The sequence below is a fragment of the Cinclus cinclus genome, chromosome 21 (genome assembly GCF_963662255.1).
Source record: "Cinclus cinclus chromosome 21, bCinCin1.1, whole genome shotgun sequence".
NCBI lineage: Eukaryota > Metazoa > Chordata > Aves > Passeriformes > Cinclidae > Cinclus > Cinclus cinclus.
This window is the reverse complement of record NC_085066.1, coordinates 4,431,808-4,444,893: the sequence shown is the minus strand read 5'-3', so window position 1 is coordinate 4,444,893 and position 13,086 is coordinate 4,431,808. Positions and strand designations below refer to the sequence as shown.

Sequence of the window (13,086 nt, the reverse complement as noted above, 5' to 3'; positions counted from 1 at the left end):
CATGTTTAAAAGGTATATTTGCAGAAAGACATCCATTTCTTACCAGCCTGTAAGAATCTTACGTACAAAAAACTTATTTTTAAGATTACCTTCTGTAATTTTGACAGTTAGCAATACTGAAATGAAGATTAAATGAAGACTTTTCATAATAAAGCAGAATGAACAGACCATGAAGCTGCAGTGAGACACAAATACTATCCTCTGAAAGCAGATGTCAACTCCAGCACTTACTGATGGCAATGTACATCAAAAATAGCTACAGCACTAATTAACCTGGTAACATGGGGAAATGGGGCAGGAGGAAACCTGCAGAAAAACAGAGAGTGGAGGAAACTGCTGAAGCAGGGAAAAAGGGAAAACAGGAGAAAAACAAGCAGAAAAGATGAAAGACAGAGAGACTGAGCATTACAGAGAGCAATTGCTGATTCATGAAGGGAGACCAAGTGTTTCACATTAAAATACCAAGACCTGGCCTGACTGAACACCTGAACTGCATAAATTTTTAAAGTCAAAGAAAACAAAACTTATTTTGTCCCATTCAAATGCACTAAACATATAAAATCACAATACATACCATGCAAGAATGCCTATCTACACCAAAATTTTATGGAACTACTGGATTTGGTGGAGTGGCTGGATTCAAACACGCTCCAGATTTACAGGAAAAGTTATATTTAGAGCAATATTGGGTTTCCAAAGCATTTTGTCTGATACATAAATTTAAGTGCCATTGTAAGACAATCTCAAATCCACAGCCAGCCATCCAACATGAAGTAATGAGTGTGAATGTGAAGACAGACACAGCTGCTTCTGCCTCACCATAGTGAGATCCCATCATGCCTGGTTTTTTACCTTCCTTTTGCCTTCTAGAAGCACATACAAAGGAGAAAAGGTTCACTTTTAGCCAAGATGTAGCACTGCCACAGGAACCCTGAGAGCACTGTCCTTCACAGCATCCCAAGCAGCTGTTCTAACACAAGAACACTTTTCTACAGGTACCAGTGTACTGCAACTTCATTTCACCAGGACCAGTCAGCTAAAAGTTGATGTATTACTTCATGTGCTTCAGAAATTACTATAAAAACAAACACTCAGGGAAAACAGAAGAGAGCAGAAAGCCCCATTAGCACCAAACAGAAACAGGTTGTTCAAATAAACATTAGTCCAGCTCTTGGATACAGCAAACATAAGCAACAAGCGCTCTTAGACAAAACCAAGAAATATTTTCTACACCTTCCTCAGAATGATGAAGTGGGAAAACTTCCTGGAAAACCTGAACCCATTTTTCAGGTCCTAACTGTAAAATGGAGGTGGAGCAAAACTTCTCACATCTGAGGTGTGGCACAGAGAACTCTGTAACTAGAGGCACAGGTGGCCAACATGCAGGCTAATTAATGTGGGGTTAAAATAAAAAAAAAAACAAGAAGAAAACAGCAGCACTGAATAGTTAGGTTTGTTTTGACTCTCAGTTGCTACCCTGGCTATGAGTATTGCATTTGTTAGAAACAGGAATCGGAGGTACCTGATACAGTCAGTACTTAGCTGCCAATTGCAATCTCCAATAAATACAGCAGTTGGTATTATCATTATTCCTGAGTGATAACTTAAATGCATCTCAGTAATGGAATTTTTATGCCTAAATGAAAAAGGAAAATGCAAGTACTAGTTTGAAAACATTTAGATTGTATTTCTTTGCCAAGCTGATTGTTTAACAGACTAAAATCTAAGGATACTAAAGATAAAATAACTCATTTCATGGAGGGTGAGGCAAAAAGCCCTCAGGAGCTCACACCTCCAGACTGAAGCAGTATCAAACTGCAGTTACATCACTGCACAGTGATTGCTACAAGGAGCACCCGACAGTGATGTGTATATGGCTCAGAAATGATCTGATGGACACTGAACACTTCTGTCTCACACCAGAGATGGGATCACCTTAAGCTGCTCTAGGCTGCACCACAGGAAGGAGAATCTGGACTTGTTCATGGTTCTTACTCCCTTTCAAAGTTGTGCTGTGTCCATGAGGAAGGGAGCACAAAGAAAACTAGGGGAAAAAAAAAAAAAAACAGAAGAATAAAAAAGGGGAAATATCACCTGGGTGCTTTTTGGAAGCTGTCTGGCGCACACACTCTGCCAGCCAAGGAATAGATCTCTGTGACATTTTAATCAGCAGAGGAAGCACATCTGTCTCTAAAACTCTTCCTCTCCTCTCAGCATACCATATGACACCATTCAGCAGCAACATGGATGGGGCTAAGGATGTTTTTGGTTTTGTTTTTTTATGAGAAGAGAGAAATATAGTACAATATAAAAAACAGTAAATGTAACACTGGCTCTGCAGGCACAACTTGAAACATAAGGCAAGTCCCTGTTGTTTTATTTTTGTTGCTAAAGGCAAACAGCAGTTTTCCAACAGGTGGGAACTAATAACTTATTCGAGCTAAGTGTCACATTTTTGTAATCATAAACAGGTGCGGTACCTTGAATTAATTTATGTTAACAGAAATGTTAATACACGCCATGCCACACTAGGTCAACTAAGGCAAAAAAATGGGAGAGCTAGGAAGAAAAAATACAACCAAAGACCGAAAACAGAGCCTGAGGGACGGTATGTGCACTGCTGTCAGCTGCTCCGTGTTCACCCGAGGCAATGTTCCCATGCTTGTGCAGCGGGATTCGGGCCTGGCAGGCAGGAGCACCGCTGGGAACGGCTTTTCCTGCGGAGCCACGGGAGCCCCACGGGACTCCGGGGACAGCCCCGAGCCGGCAGCGAACCCCGGTTCCACCGCCGCCCGCACCCAACTCGGAGTGCGGCGCGGAACCCGCCACGGAGGGGAAGAGACCCATGCCGGGCTGAGGCGAAGCCGCCCCCCGGCCTGCCAGCCCTCTCAGCGCACGGGGCGGGCACAGCCTCTGCTTGGCCGGGACCCCCTCCCCTCACCTTAGCCCTGCCGGCCTCCAGCTTGCGCCTCCACGCCTCCTCCTGCGCCTCCATGAGGCGGCCGGGGCGGTTCGTGCTCCCCCCGTGCCCTCACGGCGGCGGCGGCAGCGAAGCTTCAGTCATGGCCGCCCAGAGCCGCTCCCCGCCCGCCGCCGCGCCAGCCGCACCGCGCGGGGCGGGGCTCTACGCCCATTGGCCAGAGCTCCTGACGCACGGCAGCTTCCGACCAATGGAGACAGAGTTCCACAGCCGAACTCCGCCTACTCCCGCTAAATGCCTGCTGGGATACCCCGGGCTAGCCGGAGCCAGCCCTCGGCCCCGCCCCCTCCGCCGCAGCCACCAATGGGAGCGTCCGGCGCCATTTCAAAAGGGCCGCTGCCTCCGCTCAGCTCGGGAGGCAGCCAATGGGGGGAGTGGAGACTCGGAGGTAGCCAATGGGGGAAGTGGAGAGTCGGAGGCAGCCAATAGGGGGAGTGGAGACTCGGAGGTAGCCAATGGGGGGGAGCGGAGACTCGGAGGCAGCCAATGAGGGGGGGTGTGAAGACTCGGAGGTAGCCAATGGGGGGGTGTGAAGACTCGGAGATAGCCAATGGGGGGGAGTGGAGACTCGGAGGTAGCCAATGGGGGGGTGTGAAGACTCGGAGGTAGCCAATGGGGGGGAGTGGAGACTCGGAGGCAGCCAATGGAGGCGTGGCTGGAGGCAGCCAATGGGGGCGTGGCTGGAGAGTTGTAAATTTTTATCAAAGAAATAAATTAATGTTCATTGATTCTAAGTTGCGTGATTCTCTTCAGTAATTGGTATGCTGTCATCTGTTGCTAATTGATTTCTCGCTCTTCATGCTAATTTGGTCGTCATTCTTTAATGCCTCTGATGTAGGGAACTGAAATAAATTCAAAGTTTATTTGTAGTATGCTGTGTAATCAAGAACAGATGGTCGTTTGCTACACAACAGGATTTTTACCTAATTGTTTAATGCTGATGAGCAGAAAAACTGGTATAAAGCAGGCAGGTTATGAATATGTAATAGACGATGCAGAAACTTTCATAAATATGTATGAGCTTAGGTGTATATAAACATTAATATACACTTAGGTGTATATAAACATACATATAAACATACTTACTTTTACAATCTCTTGCTGCTTGTGGAGATTTTCCTCTGCATGTCGCCTCTATCATAATTTTCTTGGAGGTGGAGTTTCCAGCTTCCCAGGCCTTTCATCTCCTCTGGAGTCCTTGAGGGGCTGTAAGTTTAAGATCCCAGATGTCCAATCTTCAACTCCCTTTTGCTCTGCTTATTGAAGCTACAAAACTGGTGGCTTCTTTGTATTTTGAAATCGTTAAATTGTGAAAATAGAGGCTTTAGCCAAATCTGTTAGTTTTAATAGAATGCTTATACCTGGTTCTTTTTGTCAGACTGTCAAACTTTCTTGTAACCCTCTGTTCATGCTGCAATGAGGGCTCTAGAAATTTAACTTTTAGAGGCACTGTACTAAGCCAGTTGATGGTAAAATAATCAGCTCAATATTCACCAGCAATCAAAAAGGGAGAGGTTTCTTTCCCAGCACAGAAGCAAACTATAGTTATGCAGTTTACAGGCATAATTAGGCTTATGCTTTAGGTTAAGATATGTAGGAAACTCCTTGTCAAAGGCTGATGCAGCTGCTCAGATCAAGGGGTCAAAGATGTCAGAGAAAAATCTTGTTGGGGTTTTAAAGTACAGAAGTGGACTCAGAGTTGTTTCCCAGGAGAACTGCTGGCAGGTGAGAGGATTTTCTGTTCTGGCTGGTCATTGCTGCCATTCACCACAGAGCCCTGCCAAAGGAAGCCAAACCCCAGCCCTGACACAGCACAGCTGTTGGAATTTTGAATAGTGGGAGTTTTGAAGTATCCGTGGCTCAGTGAAAATGAGCACAAAGTTGAGCATTTTCGCACAAAGTGTGATTTGAAGTGACATCTGTAAATTTGGTTTTATTTTGTTTTGACCCAGGAAAATATTGTGCAAAATTCAACTTTTACTGAGCCAAGGATTAAAAAAAAAAAACAAAAAACAAACCAAAAAACCCAACCAAAACAAAACCAAAAAACCAAACCAAAACACTAATACACAGTTGTTTTAGGGATCCCTGCACCCTAGTTTCCCTAACTTCTCCAGTGACTTCCAGCTTGTGTAATTTTAGGGATGGGTCACAGCCTGGGCAGGTGATCTGTACTGCTCTCACCCAGCATGTCTGAGCTGCTCCAGCTGCCAGCTGTGGCTCTGCTGCAGTTTTGAAGAAGGGATTGTAATTTGTCCCTCCTGGGCTTAAAATATGATACTGAGAAGTAGTGTCTGTTACTTGGCTTTTTTCTCTTGCCTTGGTGCTCATTTTATGGATGTCTCTGATAAATGTTAACCTGTTTTTATGCTGGTAGGGCTTTGCTGGGATAGGGAGGCATTCCACAGGTTTCTTGGGAGATGGTAACCAAACAGATGTTACACCATAGCCTCTTTACTCCTGAACTTACCCAGGGGTGAGTTCCAGCTCCTTCATTTTTTTAGTTACTGTGTGGTGATAACAACTCATGTAAAGGGCTGTGTCAAAAGTGTGCAGACCCCTTAAAGTGGAATAAACATGTACCAGTCAGCAAGATCATAATCTGATCACTGGCAGCAGGCTTTTTAAAAGAACCACTGGCTTTTATTTCGTTTTTTCTTGTCCACTAATGTGCCAGGCATTTGCTTTACCAAAGGTACACAAGCTTCTGTGCCTGGGGATTGTTTATGCTACGTATTGACACGATAAACTTAGCAACCAGGTTACAGGCACAAACCTCTGAGCTAATTAGAAGGCTCTAACAACACAGAGGCCAGGCTTAGTGATGCTGCCAGGGGAAGGATAGCAACCATTAGGAAGAGACAAATAAATATTCAGTCTCAGTTGCTTTCCTGTGAGCGTCATAACCTGCAGCACAAAAAGTATGTAGAGAGAAATGGCAGGAAAAGCTCTGTCTGTGACATTGTGAATACCTGTACTTATTTTTGCCTGGGAGTGAAACCAAAGCTTTTATTTGCTTCTCTTAATTTTTAATCATATTCTATTTTTTTTTTTAAATAATGGAATTATTCTGTGAAGATTGTGGAGGGGGGAAAATGAGCACTGAAAACCTACCTGCCTCTGTTTAGCTTTTTAACCTGTTTTTGCCTGCCAACTCTTCCAGGAGATAATGGCAGATCCTTCAGTAGTGGATCACCTGACACGACTGAAACTCAAACTCCTACAAAAGGTAAGGGAATAATCCTCCAGTGGCCACCCTTGCTCTGCTTTTTGCTCTTGCATGTTTAAGCATTAACACTGTATTTTAAAATAGTAGAACTCTGAGATACACTGAGGAGTGGTACTACTTACTGTCACTTTCTTAAATAACCTTGTGGAAGTTTACGTGCACCTACAGTAAATAAAATTGATTTTATGGGAGATGCCACCAGTTAGCTCAAAGCCAGTCTGAGCTGGGAGAAGCAAAGTTTAGGAGTAAATCTTGGGTAAGGAGAATCTCAGATTGTTTAAAGGCAATTTCATGTCTGTTTTCACATAAGATATGTTGCCTGGTCAGACCTTTGCTGAATCAATAGTCCAGATCCTGGACTATCAGGCAAGACCAAACTGAACATTATCAAGTTCTTCATATGATGCAGCTCTCTGCCCTACAAAATAGATTATGTTTATGTCTTCTGATTCACCATGCTCTCAATTTTAAGGTCTGGACTAGCCTGGACAGTAGGAAGCATGACTGTACTGTAACTAGATTTATAATGAAACATTTAATACTGCTTTAAAAATCACCATTTTTCTCCACTTCTGCTCTATTTCCTCCATCCCAAACCTGTGCCATAGGCTTGGAAATCCTTGTGAGCTTTTCTGCCTGACTTATAACCAGTTCTGGTTATGGTTCTGCCAACAGAGACTAGAAAATGAACAGGAGAACCTCGAGAAGATGGAGTTGTCTCCCCCAGCTGCAAGTAAGAGAAGCATTTGCTCTAATAATAGGCATATTTTGGAAAGGGCTTCCTTATGTTCTCAGGCATGAGTTCCTCAGGAGATGATCCCCTCTCCTCCCTAACAGCTGTGAGCTCACTGCTTTTTATCTTTTGAATGTCTTCAGCTGTTTTTTTCCTGACCGAGGGAAGTGAACAACCAGCTGAACACCTGCCCAGGTATCCTCTGCAGCCTCTCAGCTGCAGCTGCTGGCTCAGCTGGAGCAAACTGATGGTGATCCAGTTTGTCCTAGCTCTTACACCTAGGACTAAGCCCCCATTTGCTTGGCTTTGGTGATTCTGGAAAGGCAGGAACACTTCATTTCTTTGCACATTATCTATGGATTCAAGGCTACCAGTAGAAGCTCAGTGATATTTCTAGATTGTACTGTGGGCTCCTATTCATTGACCTGATGCACAAATAGTTGGAAACTTCCCATGCTGTGGCCAAATTTCTTTTTAAATCCTCTATAACAACTTACAGTTTCAAAATATGAAATGGTGCTTGCTTTCCAGAGCAGTATCAGAAAACATTCTTGCTTATCTTCATTTCAAGTGAGTTCAAAATCAGCCATGTGTGGGATGAACTGAAAAGGAAGTTGATTTAGAACACAATAGAAAAAGAAAACTTGACATTCAAACTGGAGTTTGTTTGAGCTGTTACTACAGTCATCCTCTGCATGCATGGGATGCATCTAGAAACCTTCAGGCTGAAATGGATCCCAAACCAGGAGGTTAAAAGGGGGCTCTAGAGAGCAATCTAAAGAGTTTACTTTCAGATGTGTTTTGCCTTTGTAGAGCTGCTGAACAGCTGTGACTGCACATGGCATAAAGTCATTACCCATCCGTGTATTTGACAAGAAAAGTAGCCCAAGCCTTTTGTGGAAGAACTCAAGCTGTTAAAGCAGAGTGACAGAGTCCCCAGGCAGGTGCAAAGAAGAGCCTCCTTATTGCAAAAACCAGGCCTTTTAAAGCATTTAGACCAGTTACATAGTATTAGATGATAATAAACATAATGCAATCAACCACCATACACCACAGTATGAACATGTAATGGTTCTATGACTTTTTTGTCTACCCCTAATTCAGCTGAGTCACTTTTCTGCTGAGCCTGAGTCATGACTTTACAAAGATAACAAAGCCCTTATTCTATAAGGTTTTACCTATATGCCACATCAAGCTGTCTATTAACACATCTTCCACATTAATATTGTAATACAGGTGCTGTAATAGCTCTGTCTTTGCAATCCTTTGGGAAGATAATGGACTTTTCCACTTCCAGGGAACAGACCTCAGGACGTACTCCAAGGTGCCCTGAGGCAAAGGAAAGATCTGCTGCAGGAGCTTAGGGTAAGAGCCCTCTCTGGCCAGGAGTGACAGACAGGGCCCAGGTACCTGCACATCCACTGCTGATGTGGGTTCTGTGTTTTCCTGCCCTTTAGTTCTGGGGCTGGGCAGGATTTAGTGCTCTGCTGCTTTGGAATATAAAGGCTGGGCCAACTAATCAGGGAAATGTTCTCCCAGATTTTTTGGCATCTTGTTCTGCACATTTTTTCCCCCCAATCCTTTTTGCTTGTGCTTCATGATCTGTGGGAAGGAGAACTTGCTTTATCCTTATACAGGCACTGGCAGTGCCCTTGCTGCAGGTTCCCAGGGGCTAATCCCATTTAGTCCAGAGAGCATAACCATACTGTCTGCCTTGCTCTGGCCAGATTTTCTTTAAGAAAATACTTGACTTTGCAGGAGCAGCACCTTCTGGAAGAGCTTTCACAGCCACCTGCACCAGCTGGGGGACACTGCCACGACCACAGAGCTGCCGTCCCACAAGTCTACCAGATCCCTTTTCCAGCTTCCCAAGTGGAGCCACCAAGGATTATCCAGCAGACAGTAAGGAATTGTCTCCTAGAAAACACTGCCAGCACTGTGCCAGTCTGAGCTGACAACCATTTGGGAGCTGTATGGAATTGCTCATCCCACAGAAAGGGAAGATATGCCTCTTTTGTGGGACCCTTGCTGCCTGCAGCAAAACCAAAGGGCAAATCATCTTGCAAATAAAGCCCAAAATTAACAATGGGAATGGCTGACCCTTGGAACAAGGTGGCAAAAGGAGTGCAGGGCTGCCACTCCAGCCTGGGCATTCAGCCACTTTCTAATGCACATCATTGCCTGCTCATGCAGCCCACAACCTCAACAGCTCCATGAGAACCCCAGAGTTTTCCTGAAGCCTAGACAGATGACAGCTGTTCCCATAGATGGGAGAGCTGGCCAAAACCAGCCCTGACTTCTCCATTTTCCTTCCTGTTCCAGATGCCAACTCAGCCTGCCACCATCATCCAGCAGCTGCCTCAGCCATCCCCTGTGATCACACAGATTCCCCCAGCCCAGCCCTTTGCAGCCCCCCGCTCTGGGAGCATTAAAGAAGGTAACAAACTCTCCATACAGCAGCCAGCTCCTGTCACCAGACCTGGAGAGGGCAGGGCAGGTACCATGGCAAGTGGGAGGGGATGTGGGATGGTGCCCAAGCTAATTAGTGACGTGCTGTTTAATGAGCTGGTAGAGCTTCAGGAGTTGTGCTGCTTTAGTTGGATGTGGGTACCACTTGTGAAAGTTGTACCAAACTCTTATCACTCAAACTAAAGGAGCTGCAAACTCGAGGGAAGACTGGGAAAGCAAAACAACTCAACTCACACCACTGAGTAATATTAACAAAGTCAAACTCGTGCATGTGGATGATTCCAGAATTAGTAAACAGGCTTCTAAAATCTGGCTTTATTCTTTTGTTCCTTCCTAACGTGCTGCTCAATCTCATCAGGCTTTTATTTGTGCCCTGTGTTTGGAAACAAGACAGAACATCTGAAAGGGTTGCTCTAAATGTAGTGCAGTGCCAATAAAAGAGTTTGTTTCTAAATGTAGGTGGGTGCTACTGTGAAATAATACATGAACTGAAACCTGGGACAATTTCCCTGCTCAGCCTTCATCCAAAGGTTCATCCCACACAGGAATCCTCAGTCATGAAACTACAGTATTTCTCAGCTCATACTTCTTCAAAGTGTCTGGATTTTTGAATCACAGTTTATTTCCATAAACAAAACAGTCCAAATCTACTCATGTCTTCTCTGAAGCTGCTACATGTGAGCTACTTTTTGTATGATCAGTAAAAAGGAAAATGAGAGTTGCCTTCATATTTTTTCCCTTTTTCTCACCTCTCCCTCTTCACTTCTCCTCAAGCAAATTAGTTACACTGCACAAGTCCTTTGGATCCCAGAGATCATATGAGGAGGTATGATGTGCATGAAATGATAGATTGAGGGGTGGACTCAATGATGTTAAAGGTCTTTTCCAACCTTTTCAATTCTATGAGTCAGTGGACTCTCAAGGTGGCACTGCAATATCACATAAATTTGAAACCTCTCATAAATCACATAAGTTTGAAACATGGAGAGCAATGATCTGGGACAGTGGAGAGCACAGCCAGGAGCCTGTCCATGCTGGAGTAAGGGAAAGCTGCAGCTCAGCTCTTCTCCATCCTGCCATTCTGCATAGGTAGGGGTGTGGGCTTGCAGTGCCTGCAATGAGACACTCAGCAGCAGCTTTCTTGCAGAAGGGAGGAGAAATGGGAAATCTGCTATGAACAATCCCATTCACAGACGTTAACTTTGCACAGTCTGGGGAAATAATGCAAATGTTCTCCGTGTGCTCTCTTTCAGCTGCTCTGCCTTTGTTGCAGTGACCAGCCTGTGTCTTGGAGGGCACTCCTTACTATGTCAGTTGTGGATAAAGCTCTTACTCTTTTCTTCTCTTGCCAGATATGGTGGAGATGATGCTGATGCAGAATGCTCAGATGCACCAGATCATGATGCAGAACATGATGCTGAAGGCTCTGCCACCCACGGTGCTCGCACAGCTTGGGGCAGCCAGCTCTGCCCTGCTCCAGCACCCACAGCAGGTAACAAACAACACCACAAAGAGCTGGGAGAGACACAGGATTGTGCAGGACACCGAACCTTAGGAAAGATGACAGAGGAAGAGCATGCCCCACCTTCCTCTGCAGACCATCCTGGCATTGACTAATGGAATAAATTGGAGGGAGTGGGGTCTGAGTGTTGGGTGAAATCTGTAAGCCACCGAGTGCTCTTGGACCTTTTGTACTTGGAACCTGCAGACTTCTCCAGACACATCCCAAAGGTCTTCTTTTCCCCAGGGGTGACCGAGTGGAACTCTGGCCCCTCAGCTAGGGACTCCCACCCTGTGGGGCACAGGTTTCTGCAGCCACCCTTTGTCTCTCTCCCACAAGGACCTGCAGCTCGCTGCTCCCCTGGCCGTGAGAGCAGACAGGCCCAAGGCACCTGTGGTGCACCACCACCACCATTACCCTCCCACGGGGATGCTCCCAGTTCCCCCCAGCAGCTTCCTGTCCCCATCCACGGCACAGCACTGGACCAGCAGCTCTGCCCAGCCCACGTAAGTCAGCAGGCAGCTGTCACATGCACCTGTAGCCCTTTCTCCCAGCCCAGCTGGAATAAGCACGGGGATGTGACAAGGATGAGGATGACACAGATCATTGCTCTGCTCTGCAGGGGCTCTCACCCCATGGTTTGGGTCTCCCTGTGAGCCCAGCAGTCACCTGCTCCGTGAGGTGGATGGGGGCACAGGGCTGAAGTGTTTTACCTCCAGGCTAAGGTTCCCAGCAGGATTTATGTTCTTAAAGCACTGCTGGGACATTTACTAATCAGAAATTCCTGGGGGAATAAAAACCCAAACACCAGCTAAGAAAAATGGTACAAAGGGAGGGGAGTGTCAGGAATAGTGCTGAGTCTTTGTCATAAGCCTGTGCTTGCAGTTGAAGGGGGTGGGTTTCAAGTACAGAAATGGATGAACTTCTCCCCAGGATGCTCTCAGATCCATAGAGCCCTTGAGTCCTGTGCAGAGCTCACAGCCAGCTCGTCCAGGGGCTCACTTACTTTGTGCCTTCCTCTGAGCTTTTCCTGCTTGGCTTCCTAGGTGCTGGGAAGTTCTTACATGCCAAGGCTGATAAAGAAATGCACCTTGCTAGGGCGTGGAAGAGGGGGAGCATGGGGACACTATGTGAGAAGTCAACTTTTATTTCTGTGCCATGGTTCTTTCAGAGCCTTAGTGAACAGGAGAACAGGAGAACAGGATGGAGGCAGCTGCAGCCTTGGGTATGGGTGACCTGCTGGCAGGGATATCTGTACAGCCCTCTTTAGCAGAGGATTTGAATTCCTGAACAGATTATTTACCTAATGAGGTTATAAGGGGTGGACATTTCTACCTATTTCCCCTTGACACGGGTTTGTAATCTGAACCAGTAAAGAACTCCTGGCTCCTGTCAGGAGCAGTGCAATTCACTGTTTGCAGAAATCAGTAGATCTTCTCATGGCCTTTAAACTGTGTTCTTCTTCTTCAGCTGCCTTCCATAAGCTATGAGACCAAGCACATATTTTTGCAGCTGCAGCACTACTGGTTGCTGCTAAACACAATAACCTATTTTTTTCCTTTTGCAGGTGGCCCTCATACTGACAGTACAGGATCCTCTGCAAGTGGACCATAGCCATTCCAAAAACAATAAAATCCTGATGCTCTTCCTCAGCCATTGACATGTCTTTTTCTTCAGCAACATAATTCAAGCACTTTTCCCTCCTTTACTTTTCCCACTAGTTTTCAGAGGGCAGGCTTTAGCCCATGCCCATGTTTATCCTGTTCATTTTTAGTTTTATTTATGACTTCTTAAAAGGATCACTCAGAGTTTTTATCAGGCAACACTTTTTGATGCCCTCAGAAGCCTGGTTTTGCTTAATATGGAAAGATGAACAATGTTTTTGTAGCTTCTTCTCAGTATCTTCCCACCTTCTGTTTTTGAAGTGGAGAACATCTGTACTCTGGGTTTGCCTGGTGCAGTTTGTGAGTGAGTCTGATTAAGAAAACCCAGGGACTTAAATTTTGTTTGGAACAAAGAGAAGATAGTAATTGTCACTGCTGCAAGCTAATTGTGTGCTGTCTGTGTTCCAAAAACAGTTAATGAATAATGTATTTACTATGTAAAACCTACCTTGCTCTTTGCCCTCTCTGCTCTTCGTCTTTGAGATTCTTATAGCTCTCACAACTTCTCAT

At 45.4% G+C, this 13,086-nt stretch overlaps 2 protein-coding genes across 2 annotated transcripts in view; one reads left to right on the top strand and one right to left on the bottom strand.

The window, feature by feature from the left end:
* The window catches only part of PCNT (pericentrin), a 69,433-nt gene extending 66,438 nt beyond the window's left edge, over window positions 1-2,995 (bottom strand). The window contains exon 1 of the mRNA XM_062506669.1: window positions 2,942-2,995. Coding sequence (XP_062362653.1) covers window positions 2,942-2,995 — 54 coding nt within the window. The remainder of the gene's footprint in view (window positions 1-2,941) is intronic.
* A 1,623-nt stretch (window positions 2,996-4,618) lies between these two features.
* On the top strand, window positions 4,619-12,495 carry C21H21orf58 (chromosome 21 C21orf58 homolog). Its single transcript, XM_062506636.1, has 9 exons — window positions 4,619-4,705; window positions 6,144-6,209; window positions 6,885-6,942; window positions 8,240-8,307; window positions 8,701-8,844; window positions 9,265-9,379; window positions 10,764-10,903; window positions 11,252-11,418; window positions 12,480-12,495. Exons 1-9 carry the CDS (start codon window positions 4,628-4,630, stop codon window positions 12,493-12,495), a joined length of 852 nt encoding a protein of 283 aa, XP_062362620.1. The 5' UTR covers window positions 4,619-4,627.
* The last annotated feature ends 591 nt before the right edge of the window (window positions 12,496-13,086 follow it).